General features: G+C 45.2%; 1 protein-coding gene across 1 annotated transcript; it reads right to left on the minus strand.

The window, feature by feature from the left end:
* Nucleotides 1-871: 871 nt before the first annotated feature.
* Nucleotides 872-18,247, minus strand: CLEC19A (C-type lectin domain containing 19A). Its single transcript, XM_061599643.1, has 5 exons — nt 17,882-18,247; nt 8,623-8,788; nt 6,380-6,473; nt 4,067-4,199; nt 872-1,211 (listed from the first exon to the last, which is right to left on the minus strand). Exons 1-5 carry the CDS (start codon nt 17,970-17,972, stop codon nt 1,132-1,134), a joined length of 564 nt encoding a protein of 187 aa, XP_061455627.1. The 5' UTR covers nt 17,973-18,247; the 3' UTR covers nt 872-1,131.
* Nucleotides 18,248-26,810: the final 8,563 nt, after the last annotated feature.

Below are 26,810 nucleotides of genomic sequence, written 5' to 3' on the forward strand. Positions count from 1 at the left end.
GCTTGTGTTGTGCTTTTTGTGAAGGTCAAGGAACTAGATCAGGTCTAGGGAATCTTTGGATTTCCAGATGTTGCTGAACATCAGCCTCAGCAAGCACAGCCAGTGGCCAGGGATGATGGAAATTGTAATTCAGCAACATCCGGAGAGCCAAAGGTTCTCTAGGCCCAAGAAAATTAGAGGCCAGAGCACAGGTAGGTGACATGGTAGGCTACAACTCCCATCATCCCCAGCCAGCACAGACAATGGTGATGGGAACTATATTCCTTAACATCTGAAGGGTACCATACTGCCTAGTCCTGGGCCACAGATTAAGAAAGCATAATTCTGTTTTTATATATATATATATATATATATATATATCCTTCACAGAAAATAAAACCAGAAGTTGGTTTGGACAGGACAGTATGCCAGATGCTATAATCCAGGCGTGGGGAACCTTTGGCCCTCTGGCTGTTGCTGAACTACAACTCCCATCATCCCCAGCCAGCATAGCCAATGGGCAGGGATTGGCCGTGCTGGCTGGGGCTAATGAGAGCTGCAGTTCAGCAACAGCTGGAGGGCCCCACACACCTGATATAATCAATCCCATAATCTAAAGACAAAAAGGAGGTTGCACATCATCACCAACTGCATCAAAAGACATAGTATGAACTCTGTTCAGTGGTGGCAGCTGCGCATTGAGTCACAGAGGCAAACGTATCCTCCAGAAAGTGTCTGGATGCATCTGGATCCTGGCATATATATACCAGACATGGGGAACATGCAGCCCTCCAGGTATTCCTGGAGTCCAAGCCCCGTCATCCCTGACCACTGATCAGTCACAGCCCTGCAAGACACATACAGAACGTGGTCACAACTAGGTGGAGGGTTCAGTGAGTCAGATACAGGAATATGTTTATTAGCAATGAGAGAATTGTGCCTTAGAGCAGCCTCCCTCCACCCCACTGCCGATCTGATGCCTTCCAGCTCTTTTGGACTACGATAGCCGTGCTGGCTGGGAGCTGGAGCCCAGAGCATGTGCAGGGCACCAGAGCAGCAGCGGGGAGGCTGCCTTAGAGAAAAGTTAGACATTCGTTTCACTCCACATTGATTGTTCAGAAGCTGAGTTGCTGCTTTTGTTTTGGGAGAGTGCTAATCTGCAGCCAAGGAGGGAATCTTGCAGACAAATGGAAATTCTCTGCTGCAGCTATTGTCGTTCCAAGATCGTAAAGCTACAGAAAGAAAGGGCAGGGGGGAGAGAGAAAAGAGGAGAGAGAGAGAGATGGTGTTTTAAACAGTAGTTTGGAAAGAAGGGCAGCATATCCACCAGGCAAAGCTTATTTTAAAACAACAACTCCTCATTCTGCTCTCCTTGACATGCTAGCTGTCTATGTGCAGAGGTAGGCAGCTCCCTATGTTTTGCCATTCCTGAAATAAACGACAATTCCTAGAGTTCCCTGGGAAGAGGGATTGACTTTTAAACGACTCTGGGAACTGTAGCTCTGTGAGGTGAATAGGGGTCTGCTAGCAACTCTTAGCACCCTCAACAAACTACAGTTCCCAGGAACCTTTGGGGGAAGCCAGTACTGTTAGTGATATAATACTGCTTTAAATACAGGCTACAGATGTGGCTTAAGCCATTGGCCCTTCCCGTAGACCACTTGAGGAGCCTTTTGAGCTGAAGAGTGGGGTTTAAAAAAGCTTTCAACGAATAAAACAAACAAACCCTTTCTCCCTGATATGTTAGTTTTCTGTGTTTACATTTATGCAGCACCAGCTGATTAACCTTCGGGCTAACCCAGGTTCTCTCTTTTAAAAACAGCTTCAGCTGGAAAGCAATCGTGTGTCAGTGTCAGCCAGCAGGTATGGTAAAGCGTGACCCTTATTACGTTCTTCATCAACCACAAGCGGCAGAGGCTGGTCCATTAGGGCAAATGAGGCACCGCCCCACCAAACTCAGTCTGCCTTCAGCCAGCCCCCTGCCTGCCTCCTTACTCACAACCAGCCAGGGGATTGCTCTGCCTGTCATTAGCTCTGATGACCTACTGATGGACTCCCTGCCTTCCGCCCTACCAGTCCCACTGGGCACCAGCCACCGCTGACCACAAATACAAGGGATTACATGGTTATAGGCCACCTCCTCACTAACAGCAGAAGAGATCATCAATCTGTGTCTGGCTGTACCACTTTAGGTGGGCTGTAGAAAATGTGCCTCTGTTTGCAGGGAGAACAACAGTAAGTGGAGACTGTGCCAATGGTAGGGAGTGCTGCCCCCTAACAGGTTTTAAGTAAGATGACAGGCAGGGGCCTGGCTGAGGGCAGACCGAGTTTGGAGGGGCAATGGTCCATTTGACCCAATGGACCAGCCTCCATTAGGGATGGCTGAGAATTTCGATTCGGTTCACATTTCAAACAGAATTTATCAAATTTGCAATTTCTGAAACAATATGAGAAGCGAAACACAGCCATTCTTTGAAATTCACATTTATTAGAATTTTGAGATGTAGTTTGCCAACGAAACATTTACAAAAATGTATATATTAGGGGAAAGTGTGCATAAAAATGACTACATGAGTGAAAATAACATGCAAAAAGGCATGAAAATGATGAGAAATGGCTTGCAAAAATGTGTACCTTTGTCAAAACTACCTACAAAAATGTGTTTATTTGGAGAAATTCACACTAAAATGATGGGGAATTTTCATGAGGATTTTTTTTAAAAAAATTCACAGATTGCTGTAGAAATGTAGAGAACAGAATTTAACACTGGAAAAATAAGAAACTGAGAGTACCAAAACAGACAATCTTTCCATCCCTAGCCTCCACTGGTTGTGGCTGATGAAGGATACTGAAGGATCGCACTTGAGATCACCATACCTGCTGACAGACCCTGACGCAACATTACTTTCTGACCAAACCTGTTTAAGAGACAAAGACAACCTAGGTAAGCCAAGGGGTCAATCATCAGGTACTGCATAAATGGTTTGGGATCAACAGCTTACCAACTGTTTTTCTCTCTAGCCACTATTTTTAAAGCTGAACTAGATGCTCCTAGATAGCATCTCCTGGACACCAAACAGGATGGCTGAGAGCTGACAAAGAGGACTTCTTCGTGTTTTCTCCTAGGCTTTCAGTCTTCTTCCTCTGGGACATTTACATCAAAGCTGAAGCATCCTTGTTCTTCCTAATATTCAGTCTAAGTTTTATTTGACAAATTGTAAAAAAACCAAAAACACCTCCAAGCAGTTTATAAGCAACATGAAAAATTATCAATAAACACAGTTACAAACAAGTAATTAAAACTTTAAAAGAATGATTAAATCAGCAATAAACTACAAAGAGGTTAAAACACACCAAAATCTGTGTGTCTGGATGATGAAGTACTGCCTTCAAGTCGATCCCGACTTATGGCGACCCTATGAATAGGGTTTTCATAGTAAGCGGTATTCAGAGGGGGTTTACCATTGCCTTCCTCTGAGACTGAGCGGCAGTGACTGGCCCAAGGTCACCCAGTGACCTTCATGGCTGCGTGGGGATTCGAACCCTGGTCTCCCAGATCGCAGTCCAACACCTTAACCACTACACCACACTGGCTCTCACGTGTGTCTCAATAGGCTTGCCTAAACAGGAATGTTTTAAGCAGGCACCAGAAAGGATACAATGAAAGCACCTGCCTGATGTCAACAGACAGGGAGTTCCAAAGTATACGTGCTGCCACAGTAGAAGAATGATTTCTTACAAGTGTGCAATGAGAATTATGTGGTGCCTGTTCTGCAGATCGAAGCGGTCACATGGGCACATATGGCATAGGGGAATCCCGCAAGTAAACTGGTCCCAAGCAGTTAAGGGCTTTATATATCAATGGTAACACCTTGAACCTGGCCCAGTAAATACATTTTTATTGTAATTTGAACCCATTGCTTTGGGTCCTATCCTTTGGGGTAATGGACAGCCAATTTGCTCTATCATCTATGTGATGGCCCTTCTAATATTTGAAGCTGGCAATCACATTGCCTCATAATTACCTCTTCTCCAGTTTGGGCATACCCAGCTCCTGGGGAGATTCAATCTGTGAAAGACCACCTACCACTGCTGTATCTGTACCAGATCTCCACACAGTCTTCTTCTTCTGGTTTAGAGTGGATCCCATCATCTGGTTGATTGCCATCCCAGTAGTTATAGTCATACGAGGAGCCATCTGTCCATTCAAAATTGCTTTCCTACCAAATACATCATCAGGCAGTTAGTGCTAGAGAAACAGACAGCAAACGACATACATTCAGTCTCTGATATTAAGCAACAGAGGTGGAAGTCATTTGGTGCATTCTGGAGATGGGGAAGAAATTTGATTCAGTTCAAAGGCACACCAATCCGATTCACACTTTCCAAAACAATATGAGACCCAAATCACAGCCATCCTTCAAAATCCACACTTCTCCAAATTTTGCAGTGCAGTTCTGCAGCCAAGTGATGTGTACAAAAATGCATATACGAGACTTAAAATGCAAATTAGTGAAAATGGCATACAACAATGCATTATGAGGGGAAATTGCTTTGCAAAAAATCAGATACCAGACAAAACTGCATGCAAAAGTTTGTATATTAGGAGAAATTCACACTAAAATGCTTATGAATTTTAATGAGGATTTTAAAAAAAATTGCAAACTGACAAGGAAGTGTGGAGGACTGAATTTAAGATTGGAAAGTGAAAAACCGAGGAACTGAAATTGACAATCCACCCATTCTTGGTGCATCCTGAGAGCACCAATGACCAGACATATAACCTGCCAGTCACTTGAGGCAAGTACAAATTGCCCCTGTATTAAACAGGCAAGTAGGAATCAAAGTGAGCAGTGAGAGGGGGACAAGAGCCAAGAAAGAAAGCATGGCCTATCCCAGTGGTTCCCAACCGTTATGAGTACGGGACCCCCTTTGACCCCCCCCCACTAATTGTAATTTTAGTCTCTGTTAATTGAAAAAATGGTGTGGCAAAATCACATCTCCATAAAAAGCTCCCTGCAGACAGGGAGGTGTTGCTTTCTTTTCTTAATGCAAAGGTCCAATCAAATTGGGATATCCCTCCCCCGACAGTCTGAAGATGTGCAGTCCTGCCTCCCAACACCACTGGGTTACAGGGTTGGGCTAAAATCCAGGTTCAAATCCCCACCCAGCCATGAAGCCCACTGGGTATAAGTGGGAACCATGTGCACCACCTTGGAGCAATTTGGAAGAAAGGTGGGATATAAACGCAATAACAATTAATTAAATAAATACATTTACGATGCAGTATGTGGACCCCAGCCTCAGCCAACCTGCTGAGCTTTTTAAAAATCATCATCAAGAATCAGCAACGTGGTGGTGGGGAAGATGCTGGATTGTGAAGACAAAAGGGTGGATAGGTTAGCAATTATGTGACAGCACTGGAGAAGCATTGCAGAACAGCTAATAAAGCAGACAGATGTATGGACAATCCGGCATTTACCCACCACTAATGCACTATCATTGCATCAGCGACATGTTGCAGAATACACCTCCAAAAAAAAAGAGGAAGAAACAACCCAGCCTTGAGGGGCCCTACATCTGACTTCCTTGAGTGCAGAAGTATAACAATATATGGGACCTGCCTTCTGTCAGGTTATTTATTTGTGCAGCCCAGAAAGGTCCTCTCTATCTGGTGGTAGCTCTCTAGAGCAGCCTTTCCCAACCAGTGTGCCTCCAGATGTTGTTGGACCACAACTCCCATCAGCCTCAGCCAGCATTGCCAATGGTCAGGAAAGATGGGAATTGTGGTCCAACAACATCTGGAAGCACACTGGTTGGGAAAGGCTGCTCTAGAGTCTCTGGCAGGGGAGTCTTCACCACCACCGCCTCCCTGAAACCCTTTTCACAAGAGATGCTTGGGACTGAACACAGGGCATTCTAGATATTTGCTTTACAAGTAGGCTGAGTGGCTCTTCCACAAGTACTCCCAAGTACTTGGTATTTTCAGGAATGCTTTTATGATCCCAGTGATGTGCCAGCTCCAACCAGAAGCCCTAGGAAGTTGCTGTGAGGATGCTGTTCTGATGCAATGCAAAGCTAATTTATGGGATTCACTGCCATTGGTATGGCTTTTAAAAAGAGGTTGACAAATTCAAGAAGGATAGGGTCTATCTGTGGCTGTTATCCATGATGGCTAAATGAACCCTCCATGTTCAAAAGAGAGTATACTATATGAGTAGTAGTTACTGGGTTACAGAAGAGGCCGATTGCCTTGATGCCCTGCACGTGGGCTTCCCAAAGGCATCTCATTGGCTAGCGTGGGAAACAAGATTGATGACACCGAAGTCTGATCCAGCAGGGCTCTTCTTATGATGTCCCTGATGTGGGGTACAGTACCCAATATGGTTAGGCTTCTCACCTGTCTTAGATCATTAAGTCCCATCCAGACATCCGTGGGTATTCCAGGCACTCGGCTGTTTACCAGATCGTATACGAATACATTCTCTTCCCAGCTGCCAAAGTATATACATATATTAATATTTAATAGTAACAGGAAAACCAGCGAAGACTTGGGTAACAAGGGTAAATAAAAATCCTGGTCCTGGGCAATCATTGAAGCATAGAGTTAGAAGGGACCTCAAGGATCATCTAGTCCAGCCCTCTGCTGATTCAGGACAACTTCTACTGAAGCACTCTGTTCCACTATCAGACGGCTTGTACTATCCGGAAGTTCTTCTTAATGTTAATCTAAGTCCTTTTTCTTGTAATTTGAACTTGGTGTGTAATTCTACATGCAAAGCAAATGCTCTGCCACAGTGCTATTGATGCTCTACCATCCATTTCCAAGTATTTTCTCAGAGCATGCTGTTGGAAGTGGGGCAAGAGCAACTCCTGCTTTGTTCTTTTGTTTATGTTCCAGAAGGGAGATAGAGTTCGGGTCCTCCAGATGGATAGGCTTGATTACCTTTACCTGTGATGCTCTGACTGACTTCCTTCCATCATTAGATTGATAAGTCTTAGGGAAGCTTATCTGCCCCTCCTCATTCCACCCTTTCCTCTCTTCTTCGACCGTCCAAGAGAGAGGAGACACCTTTGTCTCTGCTCTCTCTCTCCTGAGCCATGGGGGCAACTCCCAAACCTGGGCGTTGTGCCTCCAACTTACTTAGTTAGAACTACATATGCCTTTCTATCTACTATGTATTTCTAGAAATAAAATAGCTTTTCTTATTTTACTAAGCCTTACGTCTCAGTGATCTCAATGCAGGGTAAAAGCCTGCTTTCTTAGGTAAACGCACACACTGGCACACACGCATTTCAGATCGTTGACGTTCTCTGCTAACATTTATACAAATTTACACGACACATGCAGCTCTTGGTGGAAACCCACAGTGCTTTAAAATAATACATGTGAGACAGAGATAGACAGAGAGAAAGAGCATATAATAAGTTCCACCAGAAGCTTGCAACTATGGGAAGAAACCATTGTCAAGCCATTCATCCTCTGGACAGATTTATTCTGAGGAACCATAGAGGGCACAGCCCCAAATGTTGGTGTTTTCAGGCAGGGTGCCCTACATGACTCACCTCATCATCAGTGGCAGGAATTGGCATCTCAGTCCAGAAGTACCTTCAGGATAGGACTAGAGTGGGGAACCTCAGGCCCCAGGGGCCAAATGTGACCCTCCAGGCCTCTCCCTCTGGACTCTCCCCAGGACACCCCCCTCTGCACAGGTCATGCCACCGCTGCCTCTTTTTTTGCCTCCGGCCACAGCCACTTTGGCCTAGACTCAGTAGCAGAGCATCTGCCTTGCATGCAGAGGGTCTCAGATTCAATCCCCAGCATCTCCAGGCAGGGCAAGGTGAAAAGCCTGTCTTGAAATCCTGGAAAGCCGCTGCCAATCAGTGTAGACAATATCGAGTTACATGGACCAATGGTCTGATTCGGTATAGAGACTGAAAGAACTGGGCATGTTTAGCCTGGAGAAGAGAAGACTGAGGGGAGATATGATAGCACTCTTCAAGTACATGAAAGGTTGTCACATAGAGGAGGGCCGGGATCTCTTCTCGATCGTCCCAGAGTGCAGGACATGGAATAATGGGCTCAAGTTGCAGGAAGCCAGATTTTGGCTGGACATCAGGAAAAACTTCCTAACTGTTAGAGCCATACAACAATGGAATCAATTACCTAAAGAGGTAATGGGCTCTCCGACACTGGAGGCATTCAAGAGGCAGATGGACAGCCATCTGTCAGGAATGCTTTGATTTGGATTCCTGCATTGAGCAGGGGGTGGGACTTGATGGCCTTGTAGGCCCATTCCAACTCTACTATCCTATGATTCTATAAGGCAGCTTCCTATGTTTCTATGACTTGCTCACCTCTGGCACGTGGAAGGTTGTTCGCAGGGGAATGTGGTCCTTGAATTGAAAATGGCTTGCCACCCCTGTTTTAGGTCTTTGGGGCACCCCTCAGCAGCAGAGAAGGCTCATCTCATTTTGAAATAAATGAAGAAATATACATTGCCATCTCAAGAGCCCAGTTCCCCCACCAGCAGCTTTAACACCATAACAGTAAGCCCAGAGAGTCTTCAGAATGAAGGTGCTGTCAAGTGGTGAAAATAGATTTGGCAGAGATTGAAGGGAAAGTCATTGTTTGATTCTCACCTGTGAATGGAAGCTAACTTGGCTGACTTCAAGCCGATGGAAAACTGTGCACAATACAAGTCAGCCTCTGCCCATGTTTTATTGATGGGGAAGTATCTGTAGCAATAGCCTTCATATTCCGACCAAAAGAGAGGGCAAGAGAAGGAGAGGATTGGCTCTGGCAAAGCTAGGGAGAAAGGAAGGAAATCTGTGAGAGGCACATCTCTCAACACTCCAGTCATTCGATTCCCTTGCTATCTCAGCCCGTGGAGCCCAGAAGATTACAAGGGTCAGGGCAGCCATCTCTATCTCAACAACCAAAAGCCAGGTTGTCAAAGGGGACAAGCAACAGCCGTCATTTCCATGCATCGCTTGACATGCCACTGGTTATGGACAATGCAAAGTGTGTGCAGCGAGGGGAAAGCGCTCCAGAGAGGCAAGCGGAAAGAAAAAAATAGAATAATCCACAGAATGGGAGATTAGATAAAAGCCACCACGCTGGATAAACAGGCCTGCCCCCCAATCTCTGCTAGCAAATACCACGACATATCATGGTTCATGACAGATGCTCTTGGAGGTCACTGATTCATAGGGTCGCCATAAGTTGTGATCGACTTGAAGGCACATAACAACAACAAATGCTACCACAGTGGATGATGTCATTGCTTGAACTGTGAAAAAACGTACCAATGCCCCCCTCCCATGTTCCTGCTTCGTTACACCACTAATATTTATTTATTTGTTCCACTTATACACCGCCTTTCTTTCCCCATGGAACCCAAGGCGGCATACATGTGGTTCCCAGGCAGTCTCCCAGTGACCAGATCCAGATCTGCTTAGTTTCAGCAAGGTGGTGGCCTCATGTGCCTTCAGACCATAGTAGGAAGGGTAGGTTGATGGAAAGAGGAGGAAGAATCCTTCCCTCTCTCCTCCTTCCTGAAATTCTCCAGCAATCATGGGAAGGGAGGGTTTTAAACAGTGCACTGGGCATCCCTCCCCTTACAGCAGCCTTCCCCAACTTGGTTCCCTCCAGTTGGTTTGGAGTACAACTAATAGGAGCTCCGTCCAAAACATCCAGAGTGCACCAGGTGGCGGAAGGCTGCCACACAGGATACAATGGGCTGTATCCAGCTGAGTCCTACTCTGAGCAGACCCACTGAAGTGAATGAATCTAAGTTAGTCATGTCGATTAATTTCAGTAGGACTGAGCAGGACTAGCATTGAATAAGGGGTTCAAGTAAACCTTTGGCCCTCCAGATGTTGAGCTACAACAACCCCAGAAAGCATGGCCAATGGCCAAGGGTGATGGGAGATGTAGTTCAGGAACATCTGGAGGACCAAAAGCTCCCCACATCTGAAGTAGATCGGTCTCCTCTTCTCCCCCAACCTGATACTCTTTTCAGCAGATTGGGCTATGTTTACATGTATATGTACATTTTTAAAACTTCCTTCTAATGTACAAATTAGAATGCACTTCTGCATACCTGGGGAATCCCCTGAGCATGAAGAAATCCCTGTCTTATTTTGGGGTGGAATGTTGATTATGATGCGGTTATATACCAGGTGTGGGGAACCTCTGGGCCCCCAGATGTTGCTGAACTATGACTTCCCAGCAGCTCCAGCAAGCACACGCACACACATTGTGAGGCTCTCATGGAGGAAGGGCACATTGGAGGCATCTCGACCCATGGGTTCTGTGGGGATTAGGCCCAAACCTGAGTCCCAGTTACCACTACTGAAGCTTCAGCCCTCACTACAGACCCTCACTCTCTTCTCCCTGGCACCACAAGCCTCAATCCCCACACCCAAAGTCACAACAACATCAAGGCCTTTTCACGGCCTTCCAGCTGTACTTGTGCTTTTCTGGGCTCCTCAGTAGTGGCAGCTGCTGTAGAAGCCCCGAGTTCCAGCTGTTGCCAGGATCCCCGGCAGGGAGGATCTAGGCACTGCTGCCCTTCTAAACCCAGTGGCTTAAGCAAGGATAGATCCAGCAGTCCTATAACTACCCCCTTTGTGGAATACTCTGTGGTTACCCCCAGTGGGTCAGTCCCACAGCATCCTTGCCCCAGAGGGTTTGGGTACCCTGGGTACTTCCTCCTCCTCCTCGCAGCTCCCTGTATCTCCTGGCTGGCAGAGGAAGATGCTTCAGAAGACCCCAGTGGCAGCAGCTCCTCAGGTCCTATCTCCTTCTCCACAGCACCCTCCTCTCCACCTGCTAGCTCTGGGCTATTTATGCTCTGCAGCTCCAGGAGGCTTTCATTAGCCTCAGGCATTCTCAGCAGCCCCTTGCCTCACCCATCTCTGGGCTTGACTGATGGAGAGCCTGCCCTGATCCCTACAGGTGCCTACAGAAGTGGCTTGGGACCTCCTTAAAGGAGCCATGCTTGTAAGAACCCTTTGGCCCAAGGCAATCCCCTGTGGACTTACACACACACACATGTAGGTTTAAAGAGGAAAAATCATAGAGCTGAAAGGCCATGAAATGCAAGGTGCACAGTCGGTGACATTTCAATGCAAAGTTCAAGCATGTACAAGAGGACCACAATGACCATTCACAACATCAGTACTTGGTGCTACCGCATAATCTTCCTAGTGTCCCTGTGCTAAACCTGATGCCTGTACTGGGATTGAAAACCTTGGTCTCCATAGAGTCCCAAATGAATAGGATCAAACTGAGGCCTCATCGGCACTAGACATTTAAAGCAGTATCACACCACTTTGAACATTCATGTCTTCCCTCAAAGAATCCTGGGAACTGTTAAGGGTGCTGAGAGTTGTTAGGAGACCCCCCCTATTCTCATCTCAAAGCTCAAAAAACCTGATTATGATGTGCTATAGAAGAGTTTGGGTGAATTTGATCAGAGCAGCATCACCCAGCCCACCTCAACGGGGAAAAGATACAAGCACTATGTATCCTACACATATTCAAGAGGAAAGGCCGTAGCTCAACAGCAGAGCATCTGCTTGGCATGCAGAAGGTCCCGGGTGTTGACCATTGAACCACACTGTCACTGAGTGTTTTTCCATCAAGTCTGAAAGTGTGGAAATCTGTAGCTAAGAGAAGTTATGTCTTTGCCCAGTCTGGGAACGGATAGCCAAGGCCGTTGTCATGGCAGCATCAAGATAGACTGGGAGAGTTCTAGCAGTTATTTGTGTTGAGCTGAGTCTTCTGTGTAATGTCTTTGAACTGAGAACTTCTCTCCTAGAGGGGGGATCTTAAAGCCTTAAGCCATAATGTCTTAATAAAAGACTCTTAACCTGATCTAATGCATCTGAGAAGTTTCTTGAGCAACTTAACTCCAACGTAACGTATGCTGTTTCATGCAACAACGCACACACGTCAACAGGGTTATGGGCCCAGATCCACAGCGTGTTACACAAGAGTAAGTTGCTGGTCTGAACGGCAGACGGAGTTCCAGAGAGGGCAGCGTGATTGATTGTGCCAGACAGAGGTGAGCAACATGGCTGTAAACCTGTCTGGGGGAGGCATGCCAATGGAAAGATTGACGGAAAAGAATTTTGCCAGCTGGAAGCCGAGGATGAGGGCTTTGCTGATAAAAGAGGATTTATGGGACATTATAGATGGACCCCCTCCAGCGGTACTGACCGCAGCCTGGACGCGTAGAGATCAGAAGGCGCAAACTTTTATACTTCTGGCTCTATCAGACTCTCAACTTCTACACGTGAGAGATGTTACAAACACCAAACAGATGTGGGACGTGTTGGAAGGCATTCATGTGCAACAGACTGCAGGATCTAGATTGTGTTTGGCACGGAAGCTTTACCAGATGCGCTTCACGGGTGAGTGCGAAATGAGTGAGCATCTCACGAAATTCAGACGTTTGTTTGCTGAGCTGACGGACCGAGGCGTCGAACACTCTGAACTTCAGAAGACCTATTTGATCCTGGCTTCACTCAATGGGACTTGGAATAATATGATCATGGCTTTCGAAGCCATGCCTGACGGAGGTCTGAACGTTGCGTTTATTGAGGAAAAGCTGACCCAGGAATGGCAGCGGAGACAAGAGGCGAAAAGTGCTGAGGAAAAGCAAAGAGCCAAGCTGAAAGAGGAAAGCAGCAGCAGACAGGAAAACAAGCAAGAACAGCAATGGCTGAAATCTTGTTATGCCTGTGGGGCTCGTGGGCATCTTCAAAGAGACTGTGCGGTCAAGCGAAACTCCAGGGATGGCGGCTTGAAGCAGGGAAATGTGAAATTTGTTTGTAAACAGAAGCCACAAACTTTAGCACCTGTTGACTGGATTGTTGACAGCGGGGCACACCATATATTAATCAAAGACAGAGGTTTGTTTTACACTTTAGAAGACGTGCAGGATTTTGTGCAACTAGCTGATGGATCTCAAAAGATTGTGGAAGCCTGAGGTCTGGTGAGATTTGATAAACTGGGAATACTTTCAGAATGTTTGTTTGTTCCAGAATTAGCTCATAACATTTTGTCAGTCAGAAAACTGGTGAGTTGTGATTTTTCTGTATTGTTCCACAAAGACAAATGTTATGTAATAAGGGGAGATCAAGTGTGTTTGCAGGGAAGCCTTAATGATTCACAGTTTGTAATAAAGAGCAGTCAAGCAGGGTGTGCTGTGCTAAATGCTGAGGCACAGGTACATCAGGGCTGCGTCCATGAATGGCATCAAAGGCTGGGGCATGCAAACCTTGACACGATTAAGAAAACCCCAATGCATAGTGAAGACATGCGTTTAAGAGATTGTGGACAGTTAATGGATTGTGATTCTTGTCATAAAGCTAAAATGACTATTGCACCAATTAACCAGGAGGCTGAAAGAACCACAACAGCTCCCTACCAGCTAGTTCATGTTGATTTATCAGGGCCAATAAATGCTTCACGTGGAGGTGCGAAATTCTTCATGGTACTGGTGGATGATTTTTCAAGATTTTGTCATGTTTTTCTGTTAAAGCATAAAAGTGAAGCTGAGCAAAAGCTGAAACTGTTCATTAAGAGAATCGAAACTCAACATAGCACCACAGTGGGGGCTATACGCTCGGACCGGGGGGGGGGAATTCACGAGTAAAGCATTGAGTGACTTCCTTGAGAGTAAGGGAATAAAACAGAATTTTACTGCTCCATACAGCCCGTTTTCCAATGGAACTGCAGAGAGAAAAAACAGGGTGCTGCAGGAAGCAATGAGAGCCATGTTAATGGATTGCAGTTTAGGGAATTCTTTCTGAGCAGAAGCAATTCTTTATGCGAATTATATTCACAACAGGGTATTACACAGTGCACTTGGAATGTCTCCTTATGAGAAAATCACTGGCAAAAAACCAAAAATACAACACATTCAAAAATTCGGGGCAAGATGCTGGATCCACATTCCACAGGGAAAAAGGAGGGGCAAGCTTGCGCCCAGAGCACTGCAAGGTTTTGTTTTGGGATTTCAGAATGCATATTTCAGAGTTTGGTGTCCAGAAACACAGCAATTAATTCTGAGCAGAAGCATTAAAGTCTCAGAAAAGCCTTGGGATCAAAGGGAAACAGTTGTTCTTACAGGGTCAGATGACACACAAGCACAATCATTTAAGCCAAATCTAGACATTAAACTGGAGGGCACACATATTCCACTCAGAGATGCATTAAATGAGCTCATTTGTGGGAAACGAAGATCAAAGAAACGTAAGGCTGAGGAAATGGAATCTCCTGCGCAGGCTGTGCCAAGCACAAGCACAGATGGGGGGGCAGAGAGAGCAGAAGCCCTAGCGCCATTAAGACGTTCTACAAGAGTAAACATAGGGAAACCGCCAGAAAGATATACTGTGGGGGTAATTACCAGTCCTGGAATGCATAAACTGGTGGAAATGGATCCTGACGCTTTGTATTTGACATGTGTACAGCCAAAGTTTGATTGAATAAAGTTTTAGCTAAATGTGCAGAGATGTTCTGAACTGTACTGAAATGTAAGCTGTATTGCAAGATGTATTGTAGAAATGTATTATTGTAATTGTTGTAATGAATTACAGACATGATGGGAAAAAGGGGGGATTGTTGACCATTGAACCACACTGTCACTGAGTGTTTTTCCATCAAGTCTGAAAGTGTGGAAATCTGTAGCTAAGAGAAGTTATGTCTTTGCCCAGTCTGGGAACGGATAGCCAAGGCCGTTGTCATGGCAGCATCAAGATAGACTGGGAGAGTTCTAGCAGTTATCTGTGTTGAGCTGAGTCTTCTATGTAATTTCTTTGAACTGAGAACTTCTCTCCTAGAGGGGGGATCTTAAAGCCTTAAGCCATAATGTCTTAATAAAAGACTCTTAACCTGATCTAATGCATCTGAGAAGTTTCTTGAGCAACTTAACTCCAACGTAACGTATGCTGTTTCACGCAACAACGCACACATGTCAACACCGGGTTCAATCCCCAGCATCTCCAAGTTAGGCTGGGAGAGCCCTGTCTGAAACCTTGGAGAGCTGCTGCCGGCCAGGGAAGACAATACTGAGCTAGATGGGCCAATGGCCTGACTCGGTATAAAGCAGCTTCCTATGTTATTATTTCCTCTACGGGAAGAAAAAGCAACCTGGGGATCAGCTAAGTTTCACTGAGAATAGACCCACTGAACGGAATGGTCCTAAATTAATCATGTGTGCCCATTCATTTCATTCGGTCTACTCTGAGTAGGCCTAACGTTGGATACAACCCAAAGTTTCAAAGAGTTTGGCGGCATGAAATAGTAGGATCACCCCTACTGTTAAACATCAAGCGAATGAGCTAGGCCCCCAAGCTGGGATTTTTTCCTCTGAATTCCTCTTCAGAAAATGGTCCTCTGACTCTGATGGCAACCAAAGTCATCTGAGCCCCTCAGCCTGTTGAGATTCTATACCACTTGCCCTGGTAGGTAACATTAATTTGATAAGCTCCAGTGCACAAGAGGTGCCTGCAAGAATTTCAAGATTAACTGCACCAGAGGAGAAAAGACAGACCAGGTCACACACACACCCATCAGCACCTTTCCTGTCCAGTTGCCAATGGCTGCTTCACCCCAGTCTGTGGGGGAAGGTACCATTAAGCTTTCAACGCAGCTGGGCGCGTTAAATTAATGGTGTCACATCTGCCCCAGGATTAATTTGCTATTTGTACTTTAAAAGGAAAAAAGGACACCAGGTTGTATCCAGTGCTGGTGCTACTCAGAGTAGGCCCATTGAAATAAAGGAACATGACTAACATAGGTTTAGTAATTTCAGCGAGTCTGCTCTGAGTAAAACTTGAACACAACCCATAATAATGCTAGTAAAAAGGTCTGCGAAATCTGATGGATAGGGTAGGCACTTACACATCACCAAAGAAAGATGACAACAGGGCACCAGTGGGCATAGGCTAATTTACATGCATAGGTGCAATTTAGAAAATAATTACTGTATTTAAAATATAGTCAAACAGATCTTGCCATTGTGGGGAAGACTATAAGGCCATTGAGTCCAAGCCCTGTTCAGTGCAGAACTTTTGCAAATGAAGGTTCATCCTTTGTAAAGTACAACATTTGATCACTTTATTGGGTCCGGGGGAGTTTTCAACTTGGTGGGAGAGTTGCAGCTCTTTTTCCCAGGGCTGCCACTGCAGTGGGCCCTTAAAGGCCACAGCAGCAATGGTGACACAGTGGCACTGCCGCAGCCGCCTTAAATACGCCTGGCTGCGTCAGTACATTAGCACGCTGTATTTGCATGCCTACCATCACCCAGGATGGCAGCGGGGATGTGTTCATGCCCCTGCCCCATCTTGGATGGTGGTAAGCATGTGTGCTCAGTGCATTGATGCGGCGATGCGGCAATGCGGGAAGTAGCATGGCCAGTCCATCCTGGTGGTAGGGAGGGTGTTCCCTGGGAGGGTGTCTCTTCCTCCTTGATCCGCACCAGCATCCATCGATTTAATTTAAGTTCAGCTAACATAGTGTGGATCCAACCCATTGATTTTAGTAAGTTACAAAGGAGCACAAGATGAACAATACTCTCAAATCATTTTGTCATCTCATTTCTTGGCATTTCAATAATACAGAAATCCCACGATGACTTGATTACACAATCAAATCAATCCATGTAATTCATGCAAACAGCAGCCTCGAAGTGAAATGAGAAGACATTTGATCAGTGGACAAATATACCACACACTCTCTAAAAATGTTGCTCTCATGGGCTTCTCAAAATATAATTTGCAGGTTACCTGAGCCATAATGATGGCTGAGATGGTAACTGAACATAAGGGATGCAGGCTGCTGTCCATTTTGGTTTCTCTGTTTCTCATTTTTTTTCCTTCTTAAGCTCAGCTCTCCACCTTTCCACATCGGTCCATTATTTATTTATTTATTTTAAATCCTCATGAAAATTCATCAGCACTTTAGTGTGAGTTTCTCCTAATGTACACGCTTTTGCATGCAATTTTACCCAATGTACACATTTTTGCAAGCCATTTCCTCTAATATTTCCACTAAATATTTGCATTTAGATGCACATTTTCCCCAAGAATATTACTTTACATATTACTTTGCTTGAGACTCACAATGGAAGATGTGGAGAACCGCAACTTTTGAAGGATGGGTGTGTTTTGGTTTGCATATCATTTTGGAAAGTGCAAATTAGATAGGTTCACCTTTAAACTTAATCAAATCCCTCCCCGTCCCTACTAAATACATGCTGCCAAAACTGGGCTCAGCAAAAAAGTTGGGAGAGTTGTCAAATTCGTTGAGAACTTTAATTTGCCTTTTCATCACAGTCTTTTGATTCCTACCAAGCCACCCAACAATACTAACTTTTTTGGGTTAATCTATCAAAGAGTGGTATGGTTAAATGCAGAACAATGTTTTAGTGGCCAAACTAACTCAGTTTATTAGAATCAGAGAACAAATCCCAAAGACAGGATAGATGACAGGTTAAGATGAATTAATTTCCAGGATGATTGTAGATAATGGACTGCTACTAAACGTATGTCATGGAGTACAATGTTCTCACAGCAGAATTACATTCGTTCAGGTCGATTGCTGTTGTACTACACAGAAAATTTGAATTACAATTGGAAATAAGTATGATATTTATCACAGATTGCATAGCTTACCCCTCTACATACCTTTTATTTTCTTAAGCTTCTGCATTTTGAAATATAAATGGAACAGATATATAGATTTTTTGTTTTGTCCAACAAAAATCAGGAGGTGATATTTAGGATTCAAGATTAAAACCTTGACTTGGTTAAAATCACAGCCAAAATTGCACTGGGTTCTTGTGTCCTAATATTGAGTACTTTATCATCACAAATGGGTACTCACCTTGACTGATTTTAATATTGGTGTGTGGGAAAGCCTGGATGAAGAGGAATGCTCCACAGAAAGTAGCACAGAAATTCCATCTGGATATCATAGCTGACTGGGAGTCAGAATCCTCTCTCTTGAGCTGCAGAGTGCTGGCTGTTTTGTGCCTTCCCCTCGTTGCTTTGTAATGCCACTGAAGTTACTGGAGCAGCTGCAAAGAGACTTTGTGGACAACTCCCTCCTCTGCAAGGACAAACTTTCAACAAGATGTCTGCAGAAAGCTGGCCAGACTTCTCACAGTCTAATCTCCCACTTTGCCACTCACACACTCTCTGGCCTCCTCCAGATGACCTCTTCACTGAGCATTCATCCTGATTTGCTTGGACAAAGCCTGCTCGGTGGCAGGAGTGGGCGAGAAATCTATTCAGTTTGCTTTTAAAGGCAAATTTATCAGATTTGCACTTTCCAAAATAAAGAGAACTGAAACACAGCCTTCCTTCAAATTTCGTACTTACCCGAATTTTCTGATGCAGCTCGCCAACGCATGCTTACAAAAATTCAGACAAAATTCCATAAAAACGAATATATTAGTGAAAACAGCATACCAAAATGCATTATATTAAGAAATATTGCTTCCTAAAATGTGTACATTAGTCAAAACTGCGTACAAAAATGTGTTGATTGGGATGAATTCGCATTAGAATGCTGAAGAATTTTCATGTGGATTGAAAACGTTTTGCAAATTCCTGCAGAAATGTGGAGGGCCAAAAAGGACAGATCCTGCCATCCCTACTCGGTGGTTAGATGATGTCCAGTCTTTGTTGAGCGTTTGTTCCAATGTGTTTGCAAGATGGCTATACAAAAGTTAGCCTTTGTCCTCCATCCATCCCAGTTGGCTTGCAGGGTGTTTACACATCTTCCCAATAGCCATCCGTTCATCTCACACTTTTCAGTGCACGGCCCCCTCACTTTCCAAACTGCAAACAGTCCAGTTCTTTTAAAAAGTGGATTTGTAGTGCTGAAGCGACAGAGCGCTTTATTCCACTTTAAATGCCCAAACCTAATGTGCTGGTATGTAGGGAGCATCTGGAAGCACCCTTATGCACGCACTCACACACACACACACACACCATGACCATACAGCCACCCAGAGAGTAGGGTTGCCAGGTTCTTGGCCTGAGACTGATCCTGTATCTTTAGGAGAAGAGAAAGTCAGCCAAGTGCAGGTGTTCTTGCAACTCTGTAATGGGAAAAACCACAAGGTGGAATTCTCCCTTTCCCCCTCCACAACTTTTAAAGATACAGAAGACCTCTTGGAGGCTGGGCCTGGCAACCAAGAGGTCCTCTGTATCTTTAAAAGTTTTGCAGGGGTAGGGGAGAATTCCACCTTGTGGTTTTTCCCATTACAGTGTTGCAAGAACACCTGCACTTGGCTGACTTTCTCTTCTCCTAAAGATACAGGATCAGTCTCAGGCCAAGAACCTGGCAACCCTACCAGAGAATCCTAACAGACAAGGCAAGGTTGAGGCTAAAGATGAAGAACTTGCCTTAGGGAGCAATCCAACCGCCGGGCAGATGGGGGAGTGGGAGGGCTGATGGAGGAGGAGCCAGTGGAAAGCTCTGCAGGCTCCTCCTCTTGTTTGGGAGCTGCCAGCCTGGCTGAACGCCGGCTCCATTGGGAGCCACACTCACGAGCCAGCCAGAAAGTGCTGGCTCCGGCCAATAGGCCTCCCGGTGAGTAAGTGCTCCAGTAGACCTGAATTGAGTTTTGTTTTTACTCTGCCTGGTTCAAAGGGGGATTGGAACCCAGGGAGGGGTTTGAACGCAAGAAGAATCTTATGTAAGTCCCCCCACACCTCCTCCCCCCCATGCCTCCAGAATGCCCCATTTTCTGATCTTCCTCTGGCTTCTACTGGGCCTCCATCTGCCGGGCTGTCTGTCCTTAGTGGACCCCCAGCTGTGCTGGCAGGCTCCTAGTGGAGCCACATCTCCGCCACAGAGGAGGGCTGGTGCTGGAGGAGGCTGGCAGAACCCGGCACAGCCAGAAGCCTCCCAGCACCACCTGGGATCTGCAGCGTCCAACTCACCCCAGCCCGGTGGAAGGGCGAGTTGCATTTCTCCCTTAATTGCACAGCAGTAGAAATGGCTTATAAGAACATAAGAAGAGCCTGCTAGATCAGGCCAGCGGCCCATCTAGTCCAGCAGCCTGTTCTCATAGCAAGCAGGACCTGAAAATGGAAATGGATTGCCTTCAAGTCAATTCTGACTTATGAACAGGGTTTTAATGATAAGTGGTATTCAGAGGGGGTTTACCATTTCCATCCTCTGAGGCTGAGAGGCAGTGACTGGCCCAAGGTCACCCTGTGAGCTTCATGGCTATGTGGGAATTTGAACCCTGGTCTCCCTGGTCGTAGTCCAACACTCTAGATTAGATGATGATGACAAATTAAATGATGATGATCTTCCACTTGGTCTGGAGTTCTAGAGCTTGGTTAGAGTTCCCAATTCAGATGTTGCAGCTGAACTTACATATGGACATTGTTCTTACTGAGACATCAACCTCTGTCTGAGACTAGTGGCAACTCACATGACCACATGACCCTCTGCACTCCATATGTTTTCGATATGTGCCCACTCAACCACTTTGGTCTGTGGAATTGGCACTTTGACAAGCGCCACATAATGTTCATTCTGCACTTGCAAGAAATCGATCTTTTAGTGTGGCAGCGCTGACTCTCTGGAACTTCCTGCCGATTGATATTAGGCAGGCACCTTCGTTGTACTGTTTTAACACCTGCTTAAAAACTTTTTTTGTTTGGACAGGCCTACCCAGACATGTATTGCTGTTGTTGGTATTTTATGATTCTATCATGTACATTTTAATTGATTTCTATATATGTAAAAAATGTAAGCCCTCATGTTGCCCAGTGGCAGTAGTGGCAGTGGCTGCACCAAGGCCAGTGGCCAAGCAGGAGGCCAGTTGCAGTGGCAGCATGGAGGCCAGGCAGCAGAGAGAGCTTCGACAAGCCATGGGGGGGAAGGGGCGCTTTGGCGATGGTGGGCAGGATTGGCCAGCGAAGCAAGCAGGGATGGAGCCCCTACTTATCTATATTTTGATATTTAATTTTATTATGCCAACTGTTTTTAAAGTCTGTTTTTATTGCTATTTTTTTGCTATTTTTAAATGAATATTTTATATCATTTTATGTAAATCACTGCAGAGGTTTTTTTTAATTAAGTGGCATATAAATGTTGCCAAATAAATAAAAAAATTAATTCCCTGGATATAGAAAACTAGCACATCAGGAAGAAGGCCAGACTAGAACCTTTCTCCCTGAAATGCTAGCTTTCTTTGTACAGAGGTTTATTCATATATATATATATATAAAAAGCAGGGGCATGCAATCATGCAATCTCCCACCTGCCATTATAAGCAGTACAGCCCAGGGTGACTATCTCATTGAGGCTGACTCTCTTATTGAGAACTAGGCCACAGATGTGCATAAAAGTCTTTGGATTAGATTGTTGTGGCTGGGAGGTGCTGTAGATTTTTCTATGGTTGACGGATCCCAGCATGAGTCTATTGCCAAGGACAAGAAGGAACTTACAGCTCCCCTAGGTCAGTACTTCTTAGGCTTCCAACTGGAAGGAGGAGAGGAGGGATATGTTCATGCACAATGCCATGGACCTTTCAAGACAGACATACTCCCCTTTGGCAAGACAGTCAAACATCAGGCCAAACCACAAACGTACCCCATTCCTGTATCATTTCCTCTAGTCCTACCGCTCTAGTTAAAACTGGTTTGGGAATAAGAATAATGACCCTCAGTATAAAGCTTGTCCCCAAACAGCCCATTGTGATAACTTCCATCGGGCTGGAAGGTTTGTGACCCGAGTGCAGGAGGTTGATGGTAATCAGGAGGGGATTACAGGGGTGACTGGGAATGACTGGTGGGTCACGGCCCTTTGACTCCACCACAATCAGAGGAGCAGACGCCTCTCAGACCTGGAGGCACTCAAGCACCCCATGACATAAAAACCTTAACGGGGGGGAGGGAACCAGAAGAATCTCAAGGAGTGCAGCCAGAGAAGCGTAGGGTACGGGTGAATAACCTTTTCCCCTCTATACCAAGGGTCCAAGGGCCACATTACCTTCCAGGCAACCCCCCGAAGACTACATCCCAATTGTGAACGGGGGCAAAAGAAATAATAAATATAAATTTTATATTTATAATCAAGGCAGGATAATCAATATACATTTTACCTTTGTATTGTAGGCTCATTTCTTCACATTCACATACTCCTCTCTGTTCTCCGTCCAGACAAGTAAGAATCCTTATCAGAGCTTAAGGACACGTTCTAGCCAGGCAGAAACGTTCCAAGAGGGTGGGAATCAGGACCCGTGAAGAGAGTTCCAAGGGCCAGGTAGGGAGGCCAAGAGGGCCACTTTTGGCTCCAGGCTTGAGGTTTCCCATCCTTGGGAAAAGGACTGCCAACATGGTGCCCTTCAGACATTGTTGGACTACGACTCCCATCCTGCCTAATCTTAGGCTGTGCTGAGTGGGGCTGATGGGTGTTGTTCAACTATAGCCAGATAACAATGCTGCTGTTGATTTGAAAGTGAAACTGTTTTAAGCTGTTTTAACATAATGATGTGTTGCTGTCGCTGTGAACTGAGTTTGCATTTGAAATGTATTGTATGTTATGGTTGTTGTGTTTTAAATGTAATCTGCTTTGTGAAGACTTCTCCCTAAAAGGCGGTCTAATGGTTACAGTGTCGGCCTAGGACTGGGGAGATCGAGAATCAAATCCCTGCTCACGTGAAACTTGAGCCAGTCACTGCTGCTCAGCTTAACCTACCTCACAAGGTTGCTGTAAGGATAAAAATGGGAGGGGGTGACAACCATGCAAGGGCGGCTGGTGGCTGCATGCCAGTGGGGCAGTGGAATCCGTTCTGGGGTTTAGTCCAAACTTTCCAAGGAACTTTCCAGGAGCTGTCCAAGGTGCTTCCTTGAAAGTTCAGACTAAAACCCGGAGTGGATTCCACTGCCACACTGACATGGAGCTGCCAACTGCCACTACAACTCATCTTTGAGCTCCTTGGAGGAAAGGTAGGATATAAAATGTAATCCACACTAGGGATGGATGAGACTTTCGATTCAGTTCACATTTCGAGCAGAATTTATCAATTCGCAATTTCTGAAACAATATGAGAACCGAAACACAGCCATCCTTCAAAATCCGCATTTATTAGAATTTTGGGATGCAGTTCACCAACTAAACAACATTGACAAAAATGCATATATTAGGGGAAAGTGTGCATAAAAATGAATACATGAGTGAAAATAACAGGCAAAAAAGGCATGAAATAATGAAAAATGGCTTGCAAAAATGTGTACCTTTGCCAAAACTGCCTACAAAAACTCATTTATGATTTGTTTAAAAAAAATTCACCGATCTCTGTAGAAATGTTGAGGACTGAATTTAACACTGGAAGAATGAAAAATGGAGAGAACTGACAGATCCTTCCATCCCTAATTCACATTCATTCTCTGGGTGTTGATCCATAATATGTAGCCAAATGGCACCATCTGCACCCACAAAAGGGAGATATCAGCAGGTTTAGAGGAACCCCGAGGTTTGCAAAAGTACAAAAAAAATTTGGGGGAGGGGAAAAGAAGCTAAGGAAGAGGGAGACTCCAACATCAGTGAGGACTGATCATGCTCAGTGGCTCCAGAATGCAGACTGCCTGTTGCTGGTGGGGAGCAGGGAGGGAAAACAGGTAGCGGGAATGGAATCCTGGGGAAAGGGTGTGACCGGCTCCCTCCCTGCACAGAAGCACTTCACTCTGCAACATTTTGTAGTGGAGATAAAAACAACACCCCAGGCAATTCACTGTTAAACCTACCTCTCAGGGAAGTTTTGGGGTCATCAAAACGCAGGTGGTCGTCATTCTTTAGGCAAGTTGCTTTTTTTTTTTAAAAAAAGCATCACTTAATTCTTATTTGACACAAACAAACAGATATTTATTTTCCATAAATATATCTCCTTAGACAGTGTGTTTGGGGAGCAGGGGAATGTACAGAATCATCCAGCAGAACTGATAGAATTTGCTGACTGATAGGTTCATTTGCCACTTTGGAAAACTTCTATGGTTTTAAAATAAGGAGGATCAACACCCTCTACAACGCCCTCAGGTGCAATCTACATGAACATTTTTAACATGGTGAAATCAGCTTGTGTGGGTGGGCTTTTATGATGGGATTTGGCGTGCCGGACATCTGTTGCGCAAATACCTCAGCAAATGTTCAGATTGTTAACACCATGTGCCATGGTTGAACCCACTTTTTTAAAAGTGTTATTACTTATATCAAAATTGATAGCCACATTAAGGTAATTCTCATACATTAATATTACGCCTTATAACAGGAGGGAGGACCCTTTGGGCCTCCAGATATTGCTGGACTCCAACTGCCATCAGCCCTTGCAAGGGTGGCCAGTGGCTAGGAATGATGAAAGTTGTAGTTCAGCAACACCAGGGGAGGGGAGGGGAGGCTCTCTGCATGCCTTAGAATCATAGAATCGTAGAGTTGGAAGGGGCCTACAAGGCCATCAAGTCCAACCCCCTGCTCAATGCAGGAATCCAAATCAAAGGCTGTCCAGCTGCCCCTTGAATGCTTCCAGTGTTGGAGAGCCCACTACCTCTCTAGGTAATTGGTTCCATTGTCATATGGCTTTAACAGTTAGGAAGTTTTTCCTGATGTTCAGTTAAAATCTGGCTTCCTGCAACTTGAGCCCATTATTCCGTTCCTGCACTCTGGGACGATCAAGAAGAGATCCCGTCCCTCCTCTATGTGACAACCTTTCATGTACTTGAAGAATGCTATCATATCTCCCCTCAGTCTTCTCTTCTCCAGGCTAAACATGCCCAGTTCTTTCAGTCTCTCCTCATAGGGCTTTGTTTCCAGTCCCCTAATTATCCTTGTTGCCCTCTTTTGAGCCTGTTCCAGTTTGTCTGCATCCTTCTTGAAGTGCAGAGACCAGAACTGGACACAGTACTCAAGATGAGGCCTAACCAGTGCCGAATAGAGGGGAACTACTACTTCACACGATTTGGAAACTACACTTCTGTTGATGCAGCCTAATATAGCATTTGCCTTTTTTGCAGCCACATCGCGCTATTGGCTCATATTCAGCTTGTGATGCCTTATAAGCATTGAGTTTATCTCCTTTTTTGGTCTCACTCAGAGTGTGAGAAGAGCCCTGTAGATCAGACCAAAGGCCTATACAATTCAGCATCCTGTTTCCCACAGTGGCCAATCAGACGCCTCCGGGAAGCCCACAAGCAGGGCAGGAAAGCGATAGCCCCCTCCTACGGCCAGTCGTTCCCCATCAACTAGTGTTCAAAGGCGCATTCCTTCTGATACTGGAGGCAATAGCCATCATGACTAGTAGCCATTGATAGCCTTACCCTCCATGGATTTCTCTAATCCTCTTTTAAACCCATCCACGTTGGTGGCTGTCACCACATCTTGCGGGAACAGATTCCGTAGTTTAGCTGTGCGCCGTGTGAAGCAGTGCTTCCTTTTGTCTGTCCTGAATCTCCCACCACGCAAGCAGATTGGATGGCCCTGTGTTCTAGTATGAGAAGAGAAAAAGTCTCTTGGTCCACTTTCTCCACACCCTGCACCATTTTATGCACCTCAATCATCTCTTCCCCCTCTCCCAATTACTTGCCTTTTTTTCTAACCTAACTAGCCCCAAATGTAGCACCCTTTCCTTACAGGAGAGTTGCTGCAGCCTCAGACCCTTTTCCAGCTGTTTAATATCTTTCATGCGGCCAGAACTGTACACAGTATTCCAAATGTGGCCACGCCATTGGTTTACAGAAAGCATATAGCTGAAGATTATGGCCTTTAGGCCATAAGGCAGGGTATAAATAAACTATAATAATTATTATTATTATCCTGTATTTTTGTTTCCATTTGAAAAGGCAACAAAAATACTCCAGCTCTGAAAGAAAAACTTAAGAGATTCATCCAGTTGCGTTCCTTCACCCTAAGACTGGTCAGTATTTTTACAAATACCGCTTCTCAGCCTCTTAATAACCATTCAGATATTGGTGATAACTTCATTTCCTCCCCGGTTAAAACTTATCATCATCTTGGCTGCAGTTCAAGAGGTGAATAAGCAATTCCAAATCCTGCAACATAACCTATCGTTGTTAAATAACAACAAATAAAACATTTTTAATGGTTCTAAGGATAGTGCAGAACTGACACATCTTTAGTATGAGTCCAAAACTGGCAGAAAGGAACAGTCTGAGGACAATCCCTCTAAGGGTGAAGCAAATTTGCTTTGGGATTGCCAACGTCCCCAGCATGCCACCTGCATTCAACTTAGTTCAGATGAGGCACGACACTATCTATTCCAGCAGCGGGGAACCTTTTTCAACCCAAGGGCCACATGTCCATCTGGGTGACCTTCCAGGGGCCACATGCTGGTGGTGGGTGGAGCCAGAGGCAAAAGTGGGCAGAGCCGTTAATGTGAATTTTAATTTTGTACAATGGCCTAGCTTCTACACACACACACACACACACACACACACGCTTCTCTTTCTTCTGTCCAGGAACAAAAGACGCATGATCAGATCTGGGACATATTCCAGCCAGGCAAAAACACTCAAGGAGAGTATGAAGCGGCAGCTGGCAAGCACAAGGACCTTGAAGCGATGTGTAGCCTGGGGTAGAGTCCAGAGGGCCTGACAGAGAGGTCTGGAGGACCACACTCGGCGACCTGAGGTTCCCCATCCCTGGTTTCTACCGTACCTTACAAGGTTCAACTCACTTTCCATCACCTTTTCAATATGTGCCAAGTAAAAATCCAGTCATTAGCTGAAGTATTCTCAAGACCACCTTCAACACAATAAAACCCAAAGTGGGTGGG

The sequence above is a fragment of the Rhineura floridana genome, chromosome 17, assembly GCF_030035675.1.
Source record: "Rhineura floridana isolate rRhiFlo1 chromosome 17, rRhiFlo1.hap2, whole genome shotgun sequence".
In the NCBI taxonomy this organism is placed as follows: domain Eukaryota; kingdom Metazoa; phylum Chordata; class Lepidosauria; order Squamata; family Rhineuridae; genus Rhineura; species Rhineura floridana.

What these genes read in the sequence shown, in the direction of transcription:
- CLEC19A (XM_061599643.1), bottom strand. Translation starts at nt 17,972, where the DNA reads ATGATATCCAGATGGAATTTCTGTGCTACTTTCTGTGGAGCATTCCTC. An exon ending in CAATATTAAAATCAGTCAAG is followed by an intron (nt 8,789 to 17,881) that starts GTGAGTACCCAT and finishes CTTTCTCCCTAG; the next exon opens with CTTTGCCAGAGCCAATCCTC. An exon ending in CTGGTACAGATACAGCAGTG is followed by an intron (nt 1,212 to 4,066) that starts GTAGGTGGTCTT and finishes TTCTTTCTGTAG; the next exon opens with CTTTACGATCTTGGAACGAC.